We start from the raw sequence: 27,463 nt of genomic DNA, 5'->3' as shown, positions 1-27,463 counted from the left end.
AGGGGATTAATTTGCCGCGGTAACGCCATAGGTACATTTTCCCATTGGTTTTGGCGTATTACGTTCTTTCAGACAATAATGCTACGGAGATATGTGTGAATTTTATGTGTGTAAATGTCTTTTTTGTGTTATATATAACGCCTTGTCATGTAGAAGGTTGGGTTGGAAATAATCATACCGAATGAATGTAAAAGCGAGTGGAGATAAACAGGTTTCATGCGATTCCATCGATGAGGAAATGTCACTTCTAGTATTTGTTTAAATACTATATCTCCATTATGAATTACTGTATTCACTAATTAAATGGTAAAAATTATTGATTTCAAGTCAGAGTTCAGACCACGTAACTAATCCTAAAGACTTAACGACTGTATTCAAGACTCACGAGCGAAATTCAGAAATTTATGTTTTTGTCTACATACGACTTGAAACAGATTGAGAAGCTAAGCTACGCTTGATACAGTCCGTATATGAGTGACCATCTGTCATAACGAGTTTAACCTTTAGCTGTGGTTTCATGGGTCATTCTTAAATGAACAAAGTTAAATAAATTAAAGTGGAGAAAACTTTCCTATTCCCAAATACCAACATGTAAGCCAAGGCTGCTTACGTGAATTAAAATACTAAAAACATTCAAGTACATTTCCTCTCTCCCCGTTCATGGATCAGACGAAGTACTCGTATAATACAATAATGGTTCTCCAGATAATGATCGCGGCCATTCGTGACAACTGACAATTCGTGTAGTCTAAGTACTGCTGAACAACTCGTTTCCTCATTTAGTTCATACAACTAGCACGCAATGAACAAACACGGTATCTGTCCTTTATTATGTTATGATAACGTTGTATACACGTTGTGACTGATATGGTATGTTTGGAACGTTGAGTGAGGGAGTATTTAGTTTTTGTAAAAGGTAGAGATAAAAACAAGAGCCAGAGAAACAATTACCCAAAAAAGTGTTTAAAATAAGTTTTTTTATATAAAACTAGATGTTGCCCGCGACTTCGTACGCGTGGTTAGAATTTTCCCCGTTTTTTCCACATTTTCCATTGTATTTCCGCTCCTATTAGTCGCAGCTTGATGTTATATAGCCTATATATAGCCTTCCACGATAAATGGTCTATTCAACACAAAAATAATTTTTAAATTCGAACCAGTAGTTCCTGAGATTAGCGCGTTCAAACAAACAAACAAACTCTTCAGCTTTATATATTAGTAAGTATATATATATAGATAAGTGCTAAAGGACGAATTTTAAATAGTATACATTCATAAATAGATACAGCATATTTCTTCCACTGAACGGTATACGGATTATACCTAAAATAACGTTTCTATATTTATTGGTTCCTATTCAAACAATATTTGACCCTTTAAATAATTAAAACCTAAAACTTTCTCAAAGCTGAACAAAGCCTTTAGAAAGCAGGTACGAGCATTGATTGCTAAGGCTGAACAATATTCTTAGACTTAGAATAAACGGAAAATTTACTAACTTCAAATAATTAAATATACTTTCCAACATCCTGTCCTTAATTTATTATTCGTTTTAACGGAACAAAGTCTCTAATTACGACATCAGATTCTCGGAATCAAGGATTAAATTACTGAAAAGTAAACAACGGAGGCTAGTTTAAAACTAGAATAATTAGGACAAATAATAAACAACATTGTTTACTCGCAATTAGTCCCTTAGTACTTAAGGCTCTGTTTGTATTGGGCAATGTATTTCGATCCAGGAAAAAACGAAGAAAGGAAGTATAAAGGATGTTTTATAGAAGCACTCAATCAATACGTTCTGAATATCTGAACATAATAAGAATTGTCCCGAACATTTTAATGTTGAAAAATCATTCTCAACATTTCTCATTTCACTAACGTTCGGCTAGGCTGTTACGGCCTACCATTTTTTTATACACCTGCCAACAAAGACCCACTTTTCTTAGGTATATTTACAAAATTATACTAACAGTCCCCAAAAAGGATTTTAACCTCTATTTAAAAGTCATAAGGTTGAATTTTCTTTTCGGAGTTCTAAAGTTAATGTTGTGCTTTTTGATGTATTGGGGAGGCACCAAGATTGAAGATCGATTTGATGTTGTGCACCTTCTGTACCTAAAGTACGGGGGATTTTTATTTTAAAATAAGCTTAAATTTATTCGAAGCATTATAATTAAATGAAGGAAAATGGTTGGTTTCATAGCCGTATTTAAATGTTGGATGACGGGGATGGATTACAGACGCGTTTAGTTACGAAATTGATCTACAAAGAGATTTGATTAATGTAATGTTTTAATCATGGTTTTGCTACTGAGGAACGTGTATAATATGAGGCTCGCCAGAGATTCAACAAAATACCTTAAAATAATTTAACATGCCTAAACTTACCAACATATATTTAGAATTTGGTTTGAGAGAATTTAGATAAACCGTATTTAGCTACCTAATGTTTTAGCTGAATTATTTGGAATTCTAAATTCTGACATCGTAAGAAAATTAACCTATTTGCAAAAAGATTTCCCGAAATAAATACATAGCAGCGAATAATAATATCAGCCATTTACCATCCTCAGATATAAGTAAAAAAGTAACGAACGAGCAAGGAAATAAATCAAAGATAAATAAATAATTACCTAACAAAACTGACTGACACATCCGTCCATTCGTAAACGCGGGAAACAGGGAATCCTGTCAAAAATTACCTCCGCCCAATCAGAGAGGAGGAGTACAGTCCAATTCACTCAGTTAAATCAGTCCGGTTTTAAAAAGTATTTCCCTATTTCAAATGATTGTGAATTACTTTCATCCCAGTTTGGGCATAGCGCACAATAGGGGATGATTCTGTTGCCGGAGGGGGCACAAAGCGGACCTTTTTAAATCGCCGATAAGAGTTAATGAGGTTGAAAATCTAAAATTTATATTCAGAAATGAATTCTTTGATGAAAGAATACGATAGCGCGGTGGGAATGATTTAATGTATTTATGTAAATGTAGGCTTTAAACCAAATGCCTGTGCGTGAATTTCGAAGGTAGTTACGCGTTTTATTCGGATCGCGCCGGGGTCGGAGATAGCTATTTAAGGTACGCACATAATGTATAGGTGATTCGGTAATACGTAATTGTGAGTTAAATGGCTTCGGAGATAGGACAATCTAAATGCTAAACGACAACTTGATTGGCGTACTGGCTAGGCTTGGCGTTTATCGTTAAGAGGTGGGATACGAAAAAAATTATTAAATTTAGAAAACTGTTGTTTTATATAGATGGTTCTGGTTTTACTTTCCATAAATTTAATTGTATACAAATTTAGAGAAACAAAAAAGATCAAATTAGAATAATTGTGGCTTCACCTCGTGTGAGTATTAAAATGTAGTGTTTTGTTGGTATCATGCCATGTTACTCCCTTGAAATAATATCCTACATGATCACGCTTATAACACCTGCAAAGGAAAATAGTCGCGATCATTACTTTTAATACACGACGAAAATACACCTTTTTCCGCATTATATTTACATATTTTTTTTATAGATCTCAATTCGGAGAAGAGATATGGCGGCTCTCGTTACATTAATTGATTGATGCTGGATATCTGCGGAGTTTATCAGGAAAGGTATGCTTTATCAATTTTGTTCTGCAGTTGGTATAAACAGGAAAAGTAGATTGACATCGCATGAGCGATGAGGTTCTGTGTGATATTTTAAATTAATTTAATGTCACATACATTTATTGTTAAGTTCAAATTAAAGAAGAGAAAAAGAATCATTCGGCAAGGACTTATAAAGTACTCATTATTTCATCATTACTCATTATTAGTATTAGTAATCATTATTTCTAGATATATTTTTGTTGAAAATGAAGAGAACATGTTAAGCTCTAAAGTAGTGTCTGTATCATGAAAATATTTTACGATATTCAAATGTAAGGTTGAAAAAAACGACATCGCGTTACAAAGAGCTTCAATACATTTTATTAAATAAGCTCAGTCTGCAATTTACATATTATGTAGTTTCTATAAAAATACACAAAATATTGTTAAATGCAAAACAAAAAGAACGCGATTTAAAAACTTTTTAAAAACAAAACATCCGTCACCAAAATACCTTTCTTGTCAACTTTCAAAATCGGAAAGCCAACCCTATTTCACTCTCGAAGCCAGATGACTTTAAATTTTTCAGAAAACGACTACGGTTAAAAGTTCGACGGTGTCTTTTTTAAATTTAAAATATTCCGCCTCATTTTTATTTTTGTCAGACAGATTCCGTAAGGTAAATAGTTGAGACGTCTCCCTGGGTGTATTTTCAGCACAAAATTTATGCATGTTAGGCTTTGGTGATACAGTAGGCGACTTGTTTCGACTATGCAAATGGCTTTTTAAAAAGGAATACTTATTTAGTAAAAGAAAGTTTTTTTTATATTTTACTTAGTTCGGTGAAATTGTGACCTCACAAGATAAATTGAAAAAAACTGACAGTAAAACTTACACCCCGCACAGCCCGTAAACGGCTTGGCCGATTTTTAAGAACACTTCCACATAATCAACCATCGATACAAAACAAACTAAATTGAAATAGCTCCATGCATCAATGATGCTATCATACCTAAAAACAAAGAGCGATAACAGCGGCAAACAGATAGAGATAAAGACCCGGCAAACTTATATATAACACCTCTCTTTTTGCATCGAGGGTTATAAACGAAGCATTCGGCGATACTTTTTAGGAAATAAATTTTAATACTCAGGAATCTACAAAACATCATCTTACTCTATTCCATCATAGGTATCTGCTTTTGCTACCACTGTTTTACTTCTGCTTCCCTTATACAATTACAAATCATTTACGTATATGTCACAAAATTGTATATATCCTTTGATCCCTTTGATCAACATTATCACAAACATTAAAAAAACGCATCGCACCATTCTGAACCCGCTTATCGCTCGCTCTCTGAACACAGCCTTAGTTGCATTTCACAAAGTATCTTTCATAGTCCTAAATTTATGAAAAGAACAGACCAGTCCTTTTTTTACCTAAAGGACATTGCTTTGCTTCGGCTCTTTAAATTTTCCGCGCAATGTACTATCAAACCGTCCTTGCTTACTTATTCCCCATTCTTCTTTACTCATTTTTCTCTGGTTATTACTGAAGTACATTTAAAGTATTTTTAGTGAATAGTTTTAAGCCCACTGTTTTTGATGTGCTTTTTGGGTTCCGCGCGAAAAGGGTAAAAATGAAACAATATTACTGTCTTTTTTTAATGAATATCTTAGTAATATTTTTAATGCCTGTGTCGCAAGGGGTTTTTTGAAACATTCACAGACAAAACAAACACTCCAGATTTAGAACAAAATTTCATGGATCACAAAAAAATTAATCCTCCGCGGGGATACAACCCACGACACATCTAACATAGTGGGTTTGGCGTGGTTAAATTAACAACTGGGTCATCAGTGTTTTTTTTAAATTAGTCTTTAGATTGAGGTTAAGCAAGGGTTGTTACAGAGATACATTTGTTGGTGAGCGACATATAAAGTTATTTTTATAATAACTATCGTGAGACTGATTCATTATTAAATGATGTAACGGTTTACTCACGCGTATTTATCGGGGTAGCCCGACTGAGTTCGACTCGCGCTCCCGCCGCGTCTGCTCATGATTAAGGACTCCGGTTGGGTCCGAAACTAGTCGGGCGACCCCGATAAATACGCGTGAGTAAACCGTTACGTCATTTAATGACATATAAAGTTGATTATACGTAATCCTCAGCCTTTTTTAGTTAACGTTTTCCAGATTATAAAACGAACGAACTGCTACCACCTGAACTCTATTGTCTTGGCGTAAACATAGTAAAGTAACGCATGTATGCACGAAGAAACTGTCTTTAAAAACTACCTATCGCTGCAAGCTTATAGATAGTTTACCGATTCCACCGTCGAAGGCACTCGTAAGTCAACTATCCAAAGTTATTTTTAATAAGGAGTTCAGTAAGAATACCTGTCGCAGTATTAGTAGTTGTGTTCCTTGTAGTGAACACTCTCATCACAGCGGAGGCGGGCGACCCGCAAATTTCACGCATTCCACTATTTATATTACGTCAATATTGATGCTTCGAGGATCAGGTTGAGATTGGATGGATAAAGAAATCGAGTTATTCAAAGTATCGAAAAATATTTTAATTTCCTATTTTTACTTTTCTGGTTGATTATTGCCTAAACATTTATTATTAATTAAAACTTCACATGATCAATACATTGCAATCCGAATAAAAATACATTTTTATTATTGAATGTATCCAGAAAATATAACCAGCACACATAAAACCACATAAAAAACCACACCATACAATACTTTAACACAAATAAACTAACAAAGAATACAGAAGCTTAATTAATCATCATTGAAAACCAACAAATTACATTCCACTTACAAAACACTAGGACACTTGAAACTCCTATCCATCATTCGTTTAATCTAAGCAAATCCTCAACTACAAAGGGCGGGGGACTCAAAGGCAGCCGATAGGAAAAATCCCGAGTTATAAAGATTTACTATTACCACAGGGATGGATAATAATGGAATTTCAATCAGTTGTGGGGGAGCGGGGAGAGGGGGGGCAAGTTATTGCTGATTGGGCGGCTAAAATGTAGCTTTGACTGTTCGAGCTGAAAGTTGGACTTTGATTAGTAATATCGGATTGAAAAACAATAGTCACGAAAGATTTGCTGGATTGGGATTGTGATTAGTTTATTGGTGATGTCGGGTTTTATAAAGATTAAGATATTTGAAAAATAAGTTTACCTAATGTGTGACTAAGATGAGGTTGATATAAAAGGACTACATACAGGAACATTCGGAGTCTTGCCTCTTTAAACGAAGTTCTAAAATAAGTACCACATTCAACATAAACCAACCGTCTCCACAAATTGAAATATCTTTTTATTTAACTTATTTCCACATTATAGCCACATTTTCCTCCCCTACATTATGTACTCAAGTTCGTAATTAACCACAGATTTTGTGCTTCAACCAAAACCATAAAGACGTAATGTAAATCAGAGGCTTGATGACTCCCCCCCCCCTCTACTCGAACACAGGAATGCTATTTAAACTTTTTTATATCTCACTTCGTATAGAAAAGGTGGCCACAAACTTTCTTATTAAAGTATTACGGTTTGACGTCAGGTAGCAACGAGAGTAGGGTCGCCACGCTGATATTTTGAATTTGACAGCCTTTTAAATATTTCGCCACCGTTCCTCTCCTTTTAAACCTTTCTTCTAAGTGTATATCAAAATAACATCACCTTAAAAATTTAAAACGTTTTTGCTGCTATTCTTGAACAAGCCAGAAAAGCCTCTAACACACCATTATTACCAAACGATAATACTAAATATTTATTTCAAATTCGTTGTTCTGAAACAATGGTATACCGAGCTAAACTATTTTTACAATTCAGAGCACGTTCCAGGTGTGTTTGCATTAATTTTTATTGACGCGAAACTGCTACCTCAAACTGTCGTTTGTATAAAGGTCCACAAACATAAAACCTCTTTTACGTGCTACGCGCATAAGGCTCGTAGACGCGACTACGACCGTAGACGAGTTTTTTTACTTTGCGAGCGGCGAGGCGCGTTCCACAAAATTTATTATCACGCTCTACAACTGCTACGAATAAGTAAAGTATGTGTGGCTTACTGGGGATAAAATTGAAGCAGGAATCAACAGCACGAGTGTGGCTATCTTTAGATAAAGTGCTTCTGTTTTATTTAAGAGTAGAAACTGTGCGATAAAATTGTGTAAACCGTATTCTCATACATAACAAGTAGTGAGTTTAACAATCATCTAAGCCATGTAGACCAAAATCAAATGGTATTCCTTTAACGAATTAAAATATCGAGCAATAATTTCTTTTAAAATACATAGCACCTTATTCTTACATTCATCCCTGTCACAAGAGATATAACAATAAATTCATTTGTATGTCCGTTCGGGAGATTAATCAAAAAGTTGTCACAAACATTTTACGGTAGAAAAAGGGACATTCTTTTATCCATTGTCTTCGTAATTTTGGTGATGGCAACCCTGCAACTTGAATATTCCATTAGGGATGCGACACTGAGGATAAATTATTCGTTCTCGGCGAGAATTAGGTGAACGCCATTCAATGGTGATTAAACTTACTTTTTTTAATCGGATTCTTATATGGTGTGACTGAGGCTTACTTAAGGCTTTTACATTTGTTCTGGCTGCAAAAAAAAACAAAACGACTTCCAAATAACAATAGATTACTAATTAATCTTACAGTAGTCAGTGATGACTAATCGAATCGCAAACTCTATTATTCTATTACAATTGTAGACCAACTCAACAAGCAATTTCTCTAAACCCAAGGTAATCTTACGTGGCTTGTAATAAACAGAACCTCAGTTCTTAAAAGCACTAAAATACATTCAAACTTAAATAGCATTGGTAAAATGCTTGCCAAACGCAAAATAGTACGTTGGAAACCCATTAAGGGGTAACCTCAAGCACCTCACGTATGCACTGAGGGGGATCACAGAGTAATGTCATTTCGACGCGGTCTCTATACCTGCTAAGATTAGACGTGAACCGTCAAACATGTTTGACTCAAATACTTCTTAGTTTGGCTCAAACTTCTTCTTATTCTTAAGAGGATATTCATACTTAAGTGACAAAACGGTTTACTCACATATATTTAGACAAAATGATTAAGTCTCTGGTTGGGTTTGAAACTAGTCGGGCGATCCTCATAAATCCACATGAGAAAACCGTGGTATCATTTAAATCTATTTTAGGTTTGACTCAAATTCTTTTTGGTTCTGGTTTAAATGGTTTGTCAATTATTCTCTTGTTTCAACGTAAACGTCAGCTCATTTTGATAACATTTTGTAAATTGTTAGGTATTTTTGTAAGTTATGTATGATCATATGGATCATTATGCTCTAGTTTGACTCTTTTAAAGGACTTTCAAACGAGCTTAAACAAGCACCCACCTTAGGTTTGAGACAAACATGTTTGATATCTCGGGGGCCTTTAAAGGTTTTCGTTTGCCGCCCGTTATTTTGTGAATACACGACATAATGTCACGTGAAATGATTGTGACATTTAAAAGGAAGGGCGCTATTCGGTTTTCATGTTTACGTGTGGTTATAGAATAATTTTGATAATAGGAGTCTTTGTTGGTGCTTGACGGATGTCGGAGAGTTGGGAAGCCTTTATAATGTACTCGTATGTTTTGGTACAAATAAAACAATTAATTAAAGTTAATAATGAAAGGGATTTATCAAATTGTATGAAAGATGGTGATAAAGATTTATATTCGTCATTTATAAGCTAAAATCATGATACAACAATGTTATTCAGCATCATGAACATTTTACATTATTTTCATCCAGTTTATTGTGTCTAGTTCATAAATATACATTTCTAGGAAGAGGCCTGCAAGAAATCTTTATAAGATTCTCTATCTTGCGCCTTTTGAAAGCAGCCCACGCAAAATACATTCAGGTACTTTGTAAAAATCATATGACAAAGAACATTAATTTATTCACGTATTTTGTATTTCTATTTATATAATCGCTTAAAACCTTTCCATGTTGTTAGCACCAAAATACTCCGGTTTTGTTCGAATCCCCGTATCGAGTACGACCAAAATACGGAACCACTTACATATGCAAGGGGGCGGCACTAAGAAACTTCGTTGCTATTTGTAAGGCGCGTTTTATCGCCATATATTATTCAGTCTGTACATTTGTTTGCTGCGTATTTTGAACCGTCAAACTTTGACGAACAAGTTCAAGATTTTAATTGAAATTTCGGGATCGAAAACGTTTTCAAAGGGTTAGGGGGTAGATCCATTTTGATATTAGAGTTGTACGTATTTAATTTACTTTAAGTAACTAGAAGGCTTTATAAGTCATCGTTTCTTTTCTTATTTAAGTAATAAAAAACAGGTTTAGGAATATGACTACAGATGTTTGAAATCTAATGCTAGATGTTAGATGAACGAAAATTTGTAACAGAGATAATCATCATAGCCTTTGACTCGGACAATCATTTCACACAAAAAAAAACACATACAAAAAGAACTTCAATCATAAAAACCCTTAGGTCAAACTAGCCCGTCCAGCTTCTATCAAAAACCGCCTTGAATTCATAAACATGTCTTTAGAAAGCGAACAAAAAACTGTATATACATACATACACATAATAAATAGGTGTAAAGCCGCTCCACCTGGCTCTCAGCCAACTGAGACTCCTGAAAATTTCAGCGCACAGCCGAAGGAACCTTAAACTTTTATAGTGACCTAGAACAAGTTCCAGTTTGTCTTTGAATTTTTGGCCTGGATATGTATGGATGAATAATTTAAAACAAACGACGTTCAAGTTTATGTGGAAAGCAATAAAAACTTCGGTACTTTGAGAGACTGGCTAGCAAACTAATGTCGTTTGTTAAATATTTAGGATCTTCTACTGTTAGTTCTTGCTTATCAAGTTTTGATAGGACAGCAACAGTTCCCAGTTTCGTTTACATTCAAAAGCAACCAAACTTGATTGCAATAGCCCATGATAGTTGTGGTTTGGTGATGAGCCCAATATTTGGCAACAACCTATCATGTCCAGTATCATTCCCACCCAAAATTTGATATAGGTACCAAAACAAAACATAGCATGGAACTGGAATAATTTTAATTGAACTTCTAAAAGCATGTAAGCTTCAAAACCCATTGTATCACCGTTCAAAGCAAACGTCGAAAGCAGTTTCAGTTCTTGACAAGCCAATACTATTTTAAATAGCGGATTTTATTCTGAAAGTCGATAAAGCTGAAACCATTGCTACATAGGTCCGAACTAGCTTTGTAAGAGAGTATGCATTTCTGGAAATCTGCCAACATTACGAAAAGCTTTAAACAACTCGAAGTTAAGTTGCCGAGATATAAGTTGTCAATTCGCACTGTATTTATTTTGTTTCTGGATTTCTGTAATGGTTTGAATGTTGGAGCAAACTACCAAACTGTTTCGTATTGAATTTAGTTTTCGTTGAATAACGATTGTGAAGGGGAATGGCTTTGACGTTTTAGATTTTGTGACGGTCTGACAAAGGCAAAAGGTTTTGTTCATTAACTTATGTTTAATTTTAAGACATGCTTCTTTAGATTGTTAATCATTTGAAAGACCGGTTGCGCAGAAAAGAGGTTCAACTAATCGAAAACACGAGTGTTACTTGTCCTGCAAATAGGCTGTAATTGCACACAATAGGAATAAGTGAGAGGACAAAAGGACCTTCTTCAAGCAGTAAGAAGGTGGTTAAAAAAACAATGACGGCCATTTCTGCATGCTGCAGCATCATGTATATTAGACTACATTTTGCATAACTATTGTATAAACATACCATATTACTCACTGACTTCAACCGGTCTATATCTCTCGACAACCCTCAGTACTAGTCATACCGTATACGTTAGTTTAAGTTACTATACATAGCTTTCCTTTTTTATACGTTTTACTAATAAACGTATTATTTGACAATGTCTATCACTAGACAAAGCAAAACAAGCAGTACATGAACAATGGATCTTAAACTCGTATTTCACATACATATATACTTGTCGTTCATCTGCAGTCACAGTTCACCCTCAAGTAAATAAATGAAGCCATTAATCCTTACGTAATACCAAAACAATAGCAGTAATCTTAGCCATGTAACATCGTCTGGCCCATATATCTTTGGCACAATGGACGGGTGTCGCTGGAATCGAACCTTGTTCGACACGATGCCTGGCGAACAGCCAACACGAGTCGTCGCCTCATCAATGATTTTACTAATTGGATTGTTATTACTTTGATTTTAGTATAGGATTATAGTGATGATATACCTAATGAAAAAGAAAGAACTTTATGAAGGTAAGTCGACATTTCCTAGCTGAATACCCTAAGAAGAAAGGCATGCCTGAGAGTCGTAATAATTGTTAAAATAAGGCACATAATATATGTCTACAATTTGCAAAAAAAACGGAGTATTTCATGGAATGGGTTTTTGTAATTATTCTACTGATTGATTTCAATTTCTCAATTTCAATGCCAAATTGTTGGCATCATAATTTAATATACGTTTGAGTTTTTAGTTTATCTGAAACTTCCTTCTGAAATGGCCTATGGCTTTGAAATATTTTGCATTTAAAAATGTAATATGAACAGCGTTTTATGTGTATTTTGTTTTTAAAGAGGGATAAAAGGGTCAGGGGTTCATTTTATCCCAGCATTCCCATGTAAACGGGAATCATCGCGCACTGTATATCAAGTCCACGTGGACAGAGTCGCGGACAACATCTAGTATTAAAAACAGGTCACATCTCAAGATGTCCTGTGTACACATAACAGACCGCACGCGACCGCAACACACCGCAGCCATATTGGCACGCCCGCCTGTTGTGCTAAATTAATATTGTGAAGCTGACAGAATAATATGTTCTTCTACTAATTATTGTGTTTTATGTGTACGTGTAGGCGTAAATTTTATATTAGAACTTTAGAGTTTCAAGGATAATTTATTATCATTTTAATTAAAAGTATGTGATATATTTGTTAGATACTTTAATCTAAGCACTGTATCAACTACGATTCGTACTGAATGGCTGAAGTCACCACGCTAAACCTACTGTGCGCGACGTTTCGCGGTTTCGGTCCCCGGGCGTACAATCGTTTTTGTGTCATTGTGCATGTGACTTAAATTTTTGTGAAACGCCCTGTGTACCAACTAAGTCCCTTATTTCGGAATCTTTTTTTTCCTACACATAACAAAGAAAAGAAAGAACTTTGCATTATCATGTAATTACACAGCATCTCAATTAAATGTTCTGTAGTAACAAGTACTTGCATAAAACGATCTCATCAAACACTTATTACATACAAAGCGCCGTCCAATCACCTCAAAACAAGTAAAACATCTAAAATCCAATTAACCGACACAATAGGAATTAAAACAAAGTGGGGCACAAAGCGAGGCTCCTTCCTTAATCCCTAAGTTCCATTTCAATCAGATTCTCGTAATAAGCAGTTTGAATATCCAAAGTTCTTGAAACACAAGTAACAAATAGGTTGGCTCCTCAAAATCCCATCTTTAATTACACGGGAATCAGGTGGCAGGTAAATTAACCGCCCCCACCTGGGGCCCGCTGATAACACTTCGATATTTTATGCGTTTACTGATCTACGGGCAATGGAAGAGACGGGTTTTGTTTCACATTTTTACCCGACTGCCAAAGAAGGAGGGTGAATGTTTTTAGTACGTGGTTTTTCATTATCTTTATGTACAAAGAGAAGAAAGGAAGAGGTTGAATCTAGGTCCTATTAAGTCAATGTTCGATATTAAAACTTTTTGCTTCTGCTTGCCTCAAGTTAAGTCGATTTCAGTAACACACACATTACCTTACAATATTTACAAATTACACAATACGACGGGTTGGGGTAAACGAGTTCTAGAGTGGAGACCACGCCTCGGCAAACGTAGTGTAGGACGTCCTCAGGCACGGTGGAGTGATGACTTGCGCAAGACGGCTAGCAGGAGCTGGATGCGAGAAGCCGAAAATCGATCTCAGTGGCGTGCTCTTGGAGAGGCCTATGTCCAGCAGTGGACTGCGATAGGCTGATGATGATGATGAACACAATACGAGCTATACCTTAGGAACCAACGAAAAACATTCGAGTAAGTAGGAACTGTTTTATTAGGCATCATTATTTAAAAAAGGATAAGAGCCCATCTAGGATTTCTATATCCATTTATTCAGCGGTTACCCAATTGGTAAGAATTGTTAATTTTAAATTCGTTCGGAAGCTCGTTCTCGAGAAAACTCAATTACAGCTGAGCCTACGAAAATAAATACCGATCCTGATATTTATAATGAGTAATGCACATCTTTAGTTAAAAGGTGAAATAATATTATTCGATACAGGAAGATCAATACAAACATAAAAATTATGCCATATCATACTTTGGCGTAATAAAATAAAAATAATATTTTTTTAACAATTTTATGATGATTGCTGCATTTTATGGGGCTTTCGTATTTTTATTATTTGGCAATAAACTCATGGGCGAATGAACTGAATGGAAGACCGTACTTACGCGAAGAGGGGGGGAACTTGTGTATTATATCATAATATTGCTATGAATTAAAAAGAAAGGAAAATGCTAAATCGGAGACACGAAACTAAGTACCTATTCCTGCATATCTAGAATATATTTTCAGTCTTACTCCGCCAGCCTTTCTCAAGTCACTTAATTGTCGGTTTAGCGACTAAGAATAAACATTTTCTAAATTAAAATTTAAGCTCATTGTCCATAACATCAATTAGCTAAGTCATAGGTTTCCGTATTCTTTGTGTATAGAGTACTATAGAGCCCTGAAAACTACTAAAATATACTCTACCCCCGGATCCGACCTACTGACACAGCCGAACTACATCCATCTAATAAATCCATCTGTAATGGAATCCCGGGCTCTCCGTGATTGTTTCCTATAATAACTTCTTGGCTTCACCGATAAAGGTAGCTATTGTAATTATAACACTGAGCTCCGGATTTCCTGCTGAGATGGATAATGAATATTACGTTTACATCTTTAGGTATAGTGCAATAACGGCAAGTTTCTAAGTCTGTAGTTATGTTATAGTTAAACTGTTACAATTAATACGACAATGAAGGACTGACAAATAACCATATTAAATAACTAGTTAATTTTTCTGTTACCAGGTCGGTCTCTCTAACATATTAATTTTAAAATCCATTTTATTTAATTTATCAACATAACTTATATCTTCTATCCACGGGGACGATGTCGCGGGCAACAGCTAGTTTTCAATAAAATCATAACTACTTATCTCCATCCACTTAAAAACCAACACGAATACCACATAAATAAGAATTTCCATATTTATTAGCTAAGAATAAATAATAAATAAATTGTTCAGCAGCCTCGCCTGAATTGTTGACTGAAATAACGCTGGTGGCCAGTGATAAAGGTGCCTTTATAATTGGGAACCGCCTCAGGTTGCGACCGAGAGAATTCAAAGAGGTTTTTATAATAGCTTATTACTGTGAGCGCTTAGTAGTTACACCCTTATAATCGAAATGTTAAATAGACGAGGATTTGTTGAGAAATGAAATATTTTATTCTGTTTCAATTTTGACGGTTTTATTTAAAGGTTTGAATTTATTTTTAGATGAATAAATATGGCTTAAAACTTGTAAATATTTTTAAGAGTATTTTTAAATAATCGTTTATACGTTTACATTAATATGTTTTAATGAACAATGAATAATGAACTGAGCTAGGTTTAGAACTTGTTTGTATTTTTTCTTTAGCGTTGTATTTCCAAACATGATTTAATTTTAAGGTATTTTAAAGTTGAGTAGCTAGTTTTTTAGTATTCAATTAACGGTCAACCCATACAGAAATAGAAAAAGATGAGTTTATAGTATTCAATCAATAACTAACACATTTAAAACATCCGAAAATCTATTTTTCATAACGAGCGTTTTTTAGTCAATGACGTAGCCGGTAGTCAAAAGTCCACCATTCCATTTATTTTATCATACAATCTCAATTCATCTACGTTTCAGATTCTACAGCCATCTGAATGATGAATATCCGATACGGTTGTGTCCTCCCATCCAATTAATTGGTAAAGTTTGACAGCTTGATAAATAACCCTACGCTAGGTAACGATCATTCAAAATAAATAATGTCCAAATTATATATTTTGTGGTGTTTTAGAAGGCAAGTGCAGTCATCAATTTGTGTCGCGGTTTTCTTCTTGTTTTGAAATATCAAAAAACATAAACACTATAAATACCTACATTATAGGGAAATTAAAAACCTATATACTGTCTTTTTTTATCAATTTCACCAATTATTTCCACAAAATAAATTCGATCATTTGTAAACAATATAAAAGTTTCAATTACAATCACGTTAAATTCCGAATGTTCTTTCCCACGTGAAGTCCGTGATTTTTATTTCGAATTGTATATTTTTAAACAATAACAATAATATCACCGTGCTACCATTATACTGCAGAACGTCGATCCCTTTACAAACGAAAATAAAATCGAACGAGCATTGAATACAAATTCAATTAACAATTCAGATCTGTAAACAATGCAACTTCAATATAAGATAACAATTATCCTGTAAACGAGTTGAAACAAAGAAAAAAACACTCTAATCTTATTATTATAAGGTTTAAAAAAAACGAATGCACGGATAATTTACGTAATAATTACAGGAACAACACGAGTCACATACATCACAGGAAACCGCTACACAAGCATGAAATCATTAAAATCCTATACTGGTCACTCATTACAGTACACCGAGGCATATTCCACCATAGAATAAGTATTTTGCAGAAGTTAACGCTCATAAAGGTCTGTCTATTCAAGGATTTTTTTTTTGTTAAGTCTTGTAATTGTCACGTTAAAGCAAGCGCTCATTGAGGACAATGTCTAACTTAACTCGTCGTCAGATAGTTCTTTTTAAGTTTGTGAGTCTTCATAAATTTGGAAAAACAACATTATAAAGCATCGGAGACCAAAATTTAAAGGATTTAAAGCCAATTAAAAATGAAAAAAGGTATACAAAAATAAATTAGCCCGTTTATTACTGTGATGCAAGCCTTCTAGGAAAGTAAGCTTTGGTATATAGTCCTAAACTATGAATAAATCGAATCAGTCGGTGAGATTTCTATTTCATTTCGCCACTACTTGTTCGCGCAGCATATGAAATGCTTCTGTGAGGTATCTACTCTGTGATCGTATACTCAAACTGCATAAAGTAATAAGTATGGATGTTACACATGCACTTACGTCGTTCTAGTATTGAGTGCTACCGGTAGCAAGGCGATTCAAGTTTATTAGTTGTGTCTATAAAAGGGGCAGGGGTCGTAAACTCGCAGGAGGGGTACACAACATTGTTTTTAATACTTTCCAATGCGGTGGAAGTTAGCGACAATGGCGGGGATGTCTGCAGGGCAAGTATTTTTTTTAATTCTTTTTACATCTTGGTATACAATCGAATACTCTTTGCTTGAATTATATCCACATAAGTGACCTGACTGCACGGATAGCCGAGTGGTTGAGGTCATGCCAAACCTGCAGAGCGCGACGTGCCACGGGTTCCATCCTTGCGTAGGGCAAGCGTTTGTGTGATTCACGAATGCTTGTTCTAATTCTGGGTGTCTTTGTGCATGTTAATTATATGTTTGGGAAACTCCCCGCGACACAAGGATTAAATTATTTAATGCGGGGGTCTGAATGACTTGAATTTCTTTTCTACTGCAAAACACAGTACTCCTCTTTTTTTACTTTTTTTTTTACAATAGCTGAATTATACCAAAACACTGATCCGCTTGTACGCTACATACCATAGCTCACACCATACCAATCCCAGTTCCCATAACAACATCTGGCGAGTACTGAGCAATTAATTTTAGACTTTGTTGCATCGCAATAAAATCCATACCGACTGCAACAATTACTTTGTAAAGATTAACGTGTCACATCCGCTGCTACGTTTATTGTATGTTTTTTTTAAATAAAACATTGATTTTCCGTGTAATTTGTAATGTTTGTTGAATCTGTTCTGTTCGAAATATAGTTAAAGTTCGTGGAAAAACTAATTTGTGAAATAAAATGGCTGGCACGGTTTGCAAAATAAAATTTAGATTTCCTGGAGAGCTTATGAAGTGGATTAAAAGAAACTAGCTTGCTTGGTCGATTTTAGAAGCCGGCTTTTATAAAATCCATTTATTAGTCTAACGGTTTGTGTAAACATCAACATGACATAGTTTTGTAAATGTCGACAATTCATTAAGAGTTTTTTTTTTATTCAAATCTAAGTACACACAACTACTTACAATACAAGTTCTGTTTTAAATTACACACGAGTAACATTGACAACACCCAGGAGAAAAAACAAAACACAACCAGCAGACATCTAAAATTGATATCAAAGAAAGCCAATTCACTCGCTCCAAAAGCACACATAAAACAATATCACACGGATTCGCTTACTTAAAACATTCACGTGCGTACGAACTCAAGCAGAATGTTTGTCACCAAGGGCTGGTGTAATCTCAGCCAGGACCCCTACCACGATCTTTGAAAAATAAGACATAACCAGTTGTTGAAGCGAGACGCCTTTCTACACCTTGTAGAGCGCTATCTCTTTCCCACAGTTGCGACAGTCGTACTTTAAACGGCGGTAGGCCCCTGGATTAAAGAGGGTAACTGCAACGGGCCACGTTTTAAACCCTCCTTGAATAATTAACTGTGAAAATGTAAATCTTAATGTCTGAGGTTCGCGTACGTTTTTGAGAGAAATGCCATTTGCGAGGTTGATTTTATGTGAATTTCGAATGTAATACTCTTAGGGATTGTTTAATGCTTTTGAATATTACGTATCGTGTATCGAACGTCGCTCGTGGTTGTGTTTTGGGTTATAGATTTCGTATCAAAGTGTTCGTTGGAGAGATTTTATTTACAGAATAACTTTTGTAAGGTGGATTCATAATTAAACGTATTTATCAGGATAGCCCGATTAGTTTCTCACCGATCTGGAAACCAGCCGGTGTTGAATCATATGTTTAAAAAAAATCAGATGTCTGATGTTTCAACCTTTAATTTGGCACAGAAATAGAAAAACTAAATAACAATTTAGATTACGAAGATGAATGAATGTAAAAGCCTTTGTTTTGGTTCTTCGTAAGTCTAATTCGACCCTTTTACCTGTCATCATTTATTCAATGACATTTTAATTATTCCTAAATTACATGAATTTAACTTGTATATAACAAGATACATTATTGTTTTAAAGTGAAAACAAAAATAATCCTCATAAAATATATTGTTTTAAAGAAAAAAAGCAAATACAGTCATTTAAAATGGCGTCACTTAAAACATGACAGCCTAAGAAATATAGACTGTTACTAGCACTCAAATATTTGCCTAAGCAACTTCCATTATCAGAATGAATACAAAAAATCTAGACTAAACTTTTGATTGACACCTGCCAGGTGTTTCATTTCGTGAAAAGATTTGTTTGCTTACGGTAATGTTTTAAACAGCCTTCGATAGACCATACCTATATATTTAAGTTAAATTAGTAGTATGAATAACAGTCAGAGTTCATACCGTGTATAGCTAACTAAACCTTTTGTTTTGAGATTATATGAAATTTTTAATTTGGGTTTTGGTTTCTTTACAAGCAATATACAATATTATCTTTCGCTTTCTCATTGCTTTTCTTATATCAACCTCGGATTTGTGACAATTCTTAATTATAATTTTAATAAAGTAATGAAACTTACTTTTGCAAAAAACGAAAGCACTTTTAATTTCTATAGAATCTAAATCCCTCTTAAGATCTCGAGTACAACACAGACAAAAGAATGTGTAGCTTATCCCGAACACATTTGCATTAAAATAATGGCTGCTGAAAAACAGCTCTAAAGCCACATTCCCTTTGTAAGGCGCGACATTATTCAGTCAAAATTTACTCTCAGGAATATAACGAAATTATTTCGAGAACATTTCTTTGTGAAACAAAAGTAGCACAAAATATGTAAATATATCATGAGGTACATATGATCATGACGTGCATGTTAGTTAAAAGCATTAAAACATTTACAGACTAATGTAACAACGAGACAACAAAGACAGCTTCAAGACAATGAATGATAGCGGTGTTCGTTTACACGGGGCGGGTTTTGTCGTGACGGTGTCGTGTCGTTTGACTTGTGGCAAACGACTTAACACAACTATGTTTTTAATTTTAGGAGACCATAATTAAATAAACCTTTCAATGTTGTATTCATAAAATATCACTATTTTCTGCAATCGGATTTACCTGTGTAACGGGTTTTTAAAGGCCAGGTCATATTTTTAATACCTCTTCGATACACGTTTTTCATAATTAACAGTTTTGTTTTGGGAGTAATCATCAAAAAACGTAAGTTCGTACATCAAAATTAAATACCAATTCCAGTTTCATTCTTACTCTTTCGTGCTGAAACTATTTTTATAAAAAATCTTGGCGTAATTAACACTTCAGTTTGCATTCTTTAATTATTTTCAGCTCACTTGCGATTAAATCCCTACCTACCTTAAACATACACAAAACAGTGCACAGCCCTCCAAATGGCTGGCCATCGCATCGCAGTCGTGGCGTGTACTGTAACCGCAGTATATCCGCACTTGGCGTTAGTTAGTGAATCACGTCACTGCAACGGCCAATTGTGGGCAAATTGTGTCCGACTCATAAATAAGCGCTGACTAAACTGTCCGGGTAATACAAACGTTGTAAATATAGCGCTCTTTATCCGCACTTAATCATGTGTTTGTGACGCGTGCCGTGTGTGACGAATGGATCGAATGTTTTGCTGGTGTTGGTGAAAGAATTTGTTTAGTTAGGTCGACTTAATTAAGAGGTTTGTTACTTGATTGAAGATGAAACTTGGGTTTGGGAGAAGTAGCTATGATGGAGGGATCCAATGTTTGTTAATAAGAAAGATATGTTGCATCACCAAGCCTGAATTAGGCTGCATTTCCTCGACACTAATAATTCTTAGTACTATAGGAAAGTAATTCTTGATATGCATACACATGGCAACTAAGTACTCGCCATAAGTTATCAAAAAACTTCATAAAACACGTGATAACCCACATAGCATGAACATAGTGGAACCGGGAAGGTAAACCACTCAAACATTCAATTAACCAAAACGTGACAAGATCAACCGTTACTGTAATCAGTTCACGTAATCTGTACCTCTTAAGCACAGAGCAGATAAAAATATAGACACGGCACTGTCCGCACAGAGGAAACCAGAAACAACGAACACATATTTATAGCATACAGCGAAAGCATGGGACATGATAGCAAATAAATTTTTAAAACTGTCAAGTCTACGTCACATCATGAATCGGAACGTCACTACGATGTAGTCTGTGTTGTCTAGGTTTTTAGTCTAAATGACACCAAGAGGAAAAATAATGTTTCCATTTTTGTTCCTTTTTTCGTTTTCATTGTTGGTATAAGTTGCATTATAAACATCAGACATGTCATGTGGACCAAATTAAGCATTTTTTTCGTTTCTCCTATCTACCTTTATGAAGTGGTCTGTGGCGTAATTGTAGAGCCAGTCATTATTAATGCAACACCCATCAAAGCCGCTTTGTGTGATGTTAATCAATCAAAATCATGAACTTTCAATCAACAGCTACTCCGGCACCGACGACGGTCTGTACAACTCATTTCGAGAAAGCAAGAGCCCGAATATCAGTTTCCGATTCAAACAAGATGATAAGATTCTTTAAAAAAAATTCCTGTTGCTGGAAGTGTTGCTCTAAAATCTCCAATTATTAATTTAAAGGGGATTTCAAGGTAGCCACGATTTGAAACCACTTCGCTTCTAACTATTATATTAATTGACTTGACGTATAATAGATCTTGGACAACCAACTTGGTCCATCAATCAAAATTGGTCGATTGTCAATTAACATTGTTAAAATGAAGAAAATTAATAAATAACAAAAGTAAATGTATACTAAAACTTCGTACATTATAAATATTAAAATCTAATAAAAATTAAAAACAAAAAATTAAGACAAAACAGGAAGACTATATTTTTTACGTAAAAAAGGAACCGCCTTCAAAAAACAAACTGAAAGGAATAAAAGAAAGTAACTTATATACTTTTTGAATTGCTTCAACCAGCCATACATACATACAATCGAACAGAGAACCTCCTTTTTTTGAAGTCGCTAAAAAATACGCTTTAAATTAAACGAGTTTGCTATGCAAATTTCTAAAGCACCTTAACACTACTGTATCGACACGGCAATTTCAATCAACGCTAATGTTTTGAGCTCTTAATATTATTAAATCCAATACAATCTAATGAAAGCATCGTGGATCTATTTGATAGTGCAAAGCTCTAATTATAAAAGTGCTTTATTTTAACTGTTCATCTTAAATATTCTCTAAAGGCTCATTTAGACGAGGCGAGACAATACGGTACCTATTATAAGTTATAGTATAGTCTTGTGCCCATAATATCATACTTGCATTTTAATAGGCATATCGACAGCTTTTTCAATTTCTTTCAGATGTTTAATGATTAATATTGTATACGTAATTGTTCTTTTATCTTACAATTTGTGACGTCATTTTTTACATTACGTCACAAGCCCCCTCAACTAACTTTAAAGCAAAACATCTTTTTAAATCTGTATATTGTGATTAAAAAGATTCCTTGTTTATATACTCAGTCGATAGCCCTAGTGTACATTTCCGATTTGGAATAAAGGCCAATACCTAATATCGTACGCATTGCAATATTACAAAGCTTCGCAGGCTTTTGGTATCAAGTGACATATTCTTTCCTACAATGCACCGCAACTTGCATGATACTCACACCGTCTAAATCGACTTTAACAGTACATCTTTAATATTGCCTAATGGGTGCGCGAGACGAAATGGAATGTGTGCCTTTAATATGATAACGATCGGTGAGCGGGCTTTCAACTAATTCTAAACAATTGCATGTAAGTGCCCGTTGTGTACACCTAGTAATTTATCATATTGAATACTGCTATTAATATTTATGTTCGCAATGATAACGGTCTGTTTTTTTCTGTGGTCAGTTGTCTGTAAATTATATTAAAGTGTATGTTTATTAAGCTTTTGCTTGATTGTTTCTAAGTACGTCTGTTTTATATTAAGTGATTTAATTAGATGTTCGCTCGCGAAATCGCAAGCTTTAAAAATGTTGACACAGCATTTTTTTCTTAACACTAAAAAACGAAAACATAGGCTTATTTAGTAGTATAAAATTCACGGAGTAGGTATATTATAAACAACCCAAAGGAAATCAAATTCTATACATAGCACGCTTCAACATACACGAAGCTTAGAATTTAAGCTGCAAAACTTACAAGTCATCAACTTTTGAAAATTATTAGCGTGGAAAACATTTGGCTTTTGACGGAGAAGTCAAAGGGGCGTATCATGGGCACCTTAAAACGCTCAAATCCGGGACATATGGCCATGGGATGGTGTTTGTATAGACGTGGGAACTTCATCCCGGATGAGCCAATTATCGGTGGGTTATTAGCGTCCCCTAATTGATGGTAGATGAATTTGGAAGTACACACTAATGTTATGTTCCGAGAGTTGGTATAGCTGGATGTGAGGTGGTTGTGTAAGTCAATATTGTACTAATTCTGTTTTGTGTACGCGTAACTAAAGAATCAATCATAGAGTAGTGTTGAACTGAGTTCCATAAAAAACATATTGTTTTTGTTTCTATTTCGATAGTTCAATACTAATATATTATAAAAATAAAATTCCTTTAAATGTAATTTCAAAAAAATGGCACCATTAAAAAATATTTTTGTCGATTCTCTTACACTCACATAAATAAAACATTTCTAAATAACTTTAAATTCACCTAATTATGGTTCAAAAATGCTTAAATAGTGTAGCCTATTATAGGAATTACCAAATATTGACGAACCCCTAAAATTTTTAAACGGGAACTCGAGGATCAACGACATAAATTTAAAAAACGAAGCACCAATCCGATGAGCAAGATTTATAGTGGCCAGTAATTTATAGAGCTGGGTAATTAAAGCCTTATTGGTATTTGACAGCTCGACCTGGTTCACCAAATAGGTCAAATGATCGATCAGATTTTACGATTAGGGGTTTTACGGTAACGTATTATATGACACCTGGGTTGTAACGGTATATTTAACAATGGCTTAAGACGGATTTTGTGGGGTTTTGTTAACGATACTTTAAGATCGCTTGATAGTAAATGACAACGGGCAGATTTTTTTTCGAAATAAATTATGATTATACTGGGAGCACGAGAATCTTAACTAGTAGAACTTACTTTATATGTTGAAAACTAGGTTTATTCATAAGTAAGTTGCTCAATTTACCGCTATGTTTTGTGTTAACTAACGTGAACCGATTTTATTAATTATACAATAGACAGTTCTTAAGTACTTCTTTTTAAGTTACTAAAATACACAAACAAATAGATCAAAATGTTTGCAAAACTTAATTTTCTATCTACCACTCACCGCTTGTATAAAGAAGTCTTCATGCAGCACGCTGACAATCCCGAAGTTGGTGAACTTGAAGACTCTGTCCATGATCCACATGAGGTTGGGCAGCACTCCGGGGCGCGGGTTCCAGGCAGCCATCAGCATCGGCACGTCGGCAGTGCTCTGGTGGTTGGCGAGCACGAGCGTGCGGCGACCGTTGCAGGCGGCGGGCTCGTCTCCAGTTTCTATGACTGAAGGGAGAAGAAATTGGTTAGTGGATAATGCTCTTGAGTATTGAAAAAAAAGAGGGCATTTAAAATTTAGGAGGATTATCTTCATGCACACAATATAAGTACAGGATTGGATACAAACAAATAGTTTCATGATGCCAGAATGGGTGGTCCTATCGCTAAAAACAATCTAGCGTCGCAATCAAATAAGTCAATATTAAAAACCGTTCTGATACGAAATGAGTAAAAAATAAAAAAATAATATAGAAGGTAGGAAGTACTTATAAACAATATGTCAGCAAAATACACAATACTCGTTTCTTAGACTTATAAAGTCGAATTGCGATACTAACATTAAAACGATTTACGAGTAGATCCACTTAAAACTGTGCCGATAAAATGCACAGCTCGAGAAGTAAACTATAAAACAATAAGAACCCTCGCAACACGGATGCATTTTTCAGACTCCCAACCAATCAATACATTTAAAGAACATTTAAAATTCTCCGTCAGATACCCACTCACCGTGGTAGAGTATTCTGAGGGCTGTTTGTTTGAGAGCCCCGTAAATACAAACTACATTGAAATATTTATTTGCCCCGAGACCGTTTAGATGGTGGCTCGTGTTTGCCGAACGTGACACATAAGAAGATGGATATTGATTCTGGGCTACGTATGGTTTGTCTAAGAATTCGGTGGTACAGTTTATGCGAAAGAAAATGCGATGGCATTTCTCTGGATATGGTCGACGTGTTTGTGTAGCGTGTTGGAACTATAAAGTAGGCGTGGGATGATGGACCGTATTTATTATGAACCGTGTATCACTTATGTACGGTGGCGCACGGAGATATGAGTTATGGTATGTCGATATTTTTTTCCGACGTCAAACTCATACGTTTACGAAAATAGAATTCATACACAAGACGTGACAAAACTGTAGTTATTATATTATGGTAAACAGCAAAAAGAAAGCTGAAAAGAATGTTTTTTACGGGTCACGTGCCACTATCTTGCTCATGCTAATTTAACACTCCATAGTGATTAGGGTGACGAAAAAGGAGCTCCAAGAAATACAATGGCAGATAATACGATCGTATCCAACAAGACACCCGCGATCACACAAACACGGATTTCAATAACCTTTGTCCTTCCTTCCTCCGAAGCTGAAGAACCCTCGAAACTCCTAGCACTTAATATCAAACGTTCAATTGCCTCACGGTACCTCAAAATCCGGCACAAAAAGAATCACGCATTTCTTTCCCTACTTAAAATAAATAATGGTTTTCGTATTAAGATTCAAATTACAGTATATCTACTTAAGCACCCCCCGGAACCTCCCTAATAAAACCCACCCTTCTATCAGTTTCGAGAAAAATCCTACCTCAGTAAAAATTATTAACATTTTCATGAATTTGTAATTCTGTTTGCTCGAGACGCAGTGATCTACGAGCCGCGTTTCTTGAGGTTAGAATTAAAAATGTATGAGTGTTGACCTTTTAGTAAGAAATTTTAATTTCCTTGTTATTTTTACGTTGACTTTGTCTGTGCTGGGGAAGTGGATGGGTACTGGGTAGTATAAGAATGATAATGGAGCAATACGATTTGATTCTTGATAAATTACGAGAAGATTTTTTCCTAATTTGTTTTCATATATGTTGATACAATTTTTGTCGTAAAGCAACAAACCTGAGGTATCATACCTTTTCAAAAATTAAATCAATGGCCGATTTAAATATAAATACCAACTGAAATGTAACTGAAAGTAAAATTACCATTTCCACTATTGTAAAAGATTTATTGTCCGCAACGAAAGCCGCCTTTATCTGATGCTCTTAATTAATATTCAATCATCTCAACGTTATTTCTTTAAAGAAATACTTAAACAAACGCAATATTAATTCTTCAAAGTGAGCTAGCACCGGTAGTCCCTTGGGCGTTGCACCTCGAACGCAAAGTAAAGACGGGGGCTAAAAGAAAACCCTTCATTAGTCGCCTTTATTAACTTGTGATATTCTCACTAGGAAAGAAAAATAGCATTGGATGTGATAGTTTATATTAGAATGGTCAACAAGTTTTGGAAGCAAACAGCATTTGACGGTGAGCATTTTAAACATCATCAGATACCTAATATATTTCGTTACAGATATATATAGGCCCAAGACTACCAAGTCGCTGACTTTAAATTAGCAGTTGAGTTTAACATGCCATAGTCTATCTCTCTTCGATTCTTTATTCTCTATTTTTTAATCTGTCTGTTCCTATCTCAGTTATGTTCAGAAATGAAGTACCTACTGATATCGATCTCAGTGGCGTGCACTTAGAGAGGCCTATGTCCAGCAGTGGACTGCGATAGGCTGATGATGATGATGATGATATGATGACTGATAACTTTTAAGAACGTCTCCAACCATAAGCCATAAGATGTCACACGATACAATGGACAAATATGAACTCTCGGTCAGTGACCTTTGTAGCTTAGCTGGTAAAACGACTGCTGCCAGAGCTAGGAGTAACAGGTTTCAATATGTGTAAGGTTTAAATATTTCCACTGTTTTATTTGTATTTAAATGCAACATCCCAAACTTTTAAGCTAATATTTTGGCGTTAAACAGAGAGTTTCGTCCGAAAGTTGATGGCTTGGCTTTAATAACAACATTCGAGATGTCGACGGAACTTGTAATGCAATTACAGTGGTCAATAAATATCCTCGCCCGCGGCCACAATTTGGGGACCCTTCTATTATGACAGGTATATTTACTATTGTCTATTTCATCAAAGAAATACACACCAGCATAACATAAACGCAAGAAGAATCATTAAAACCTATATTAATATTTCAAAATCTGCAAAATTTTAACATTATGCTATTTTATACATATCGGCCTATTCTATTTTCTTACGTATTAAACACTACAGCTGATAATTTTCACATTCCTACATAATAAATTAAGTCTGCTTCAATCTCTGACTGTACGATAAACTCGACTCTTTTATACATACTTATCGCACTACTTTAAATAAAACGACTACTTCATCTATGGCAGCCTCAGACGTACTAAAATATATAACAGACATAAGTTAATCTCAATGCCGCAT

At 34.9% G+C, this 27,463-nt stretch overlaps 1 protein-coding gene across 1 annotated transcript in view; it reads right to left on the bottom strand.

Moving 5' to 3' along the window:
* The window catches only part of LOC113496159 (acyl-CoA:lysophosphatidylglycerol acyltransferase 1-like), a 231,552-nt gene that overhangs the window by 81,627 nt on the left and 122,462 nt on the right, over window positions 1-27,463 (bottom strand). Inside the window, exon 2 of the mRNA XM_026875297.1 lies at window positions 24,174-24,388. Coding sequence (XP_026731098.1) covers window positions 24,174-24,388 — 215 coding nt within the window. The remainder of the gene's footprint in view (window positions 1-24,173; window positions 24,389-27,463) is intronic.

Source organism: Trichoplusia ni, chromosome 7 (genome assembly GCF_003590095.1).
Source record: "Trichoplusia ni isolate ovarian cell line Hi5 chromosome 7, tn1, whole genome shotgun sequence".
NCBI lineage: Eukaryota > Metazoa > Arthropoda > Insecta > Lepidoptera > Noctuidae > Trichoplusia > Trichoplusia ni.
This window is presented reverse-complemented; position numbering and strand designations above follow the sequence as displayed.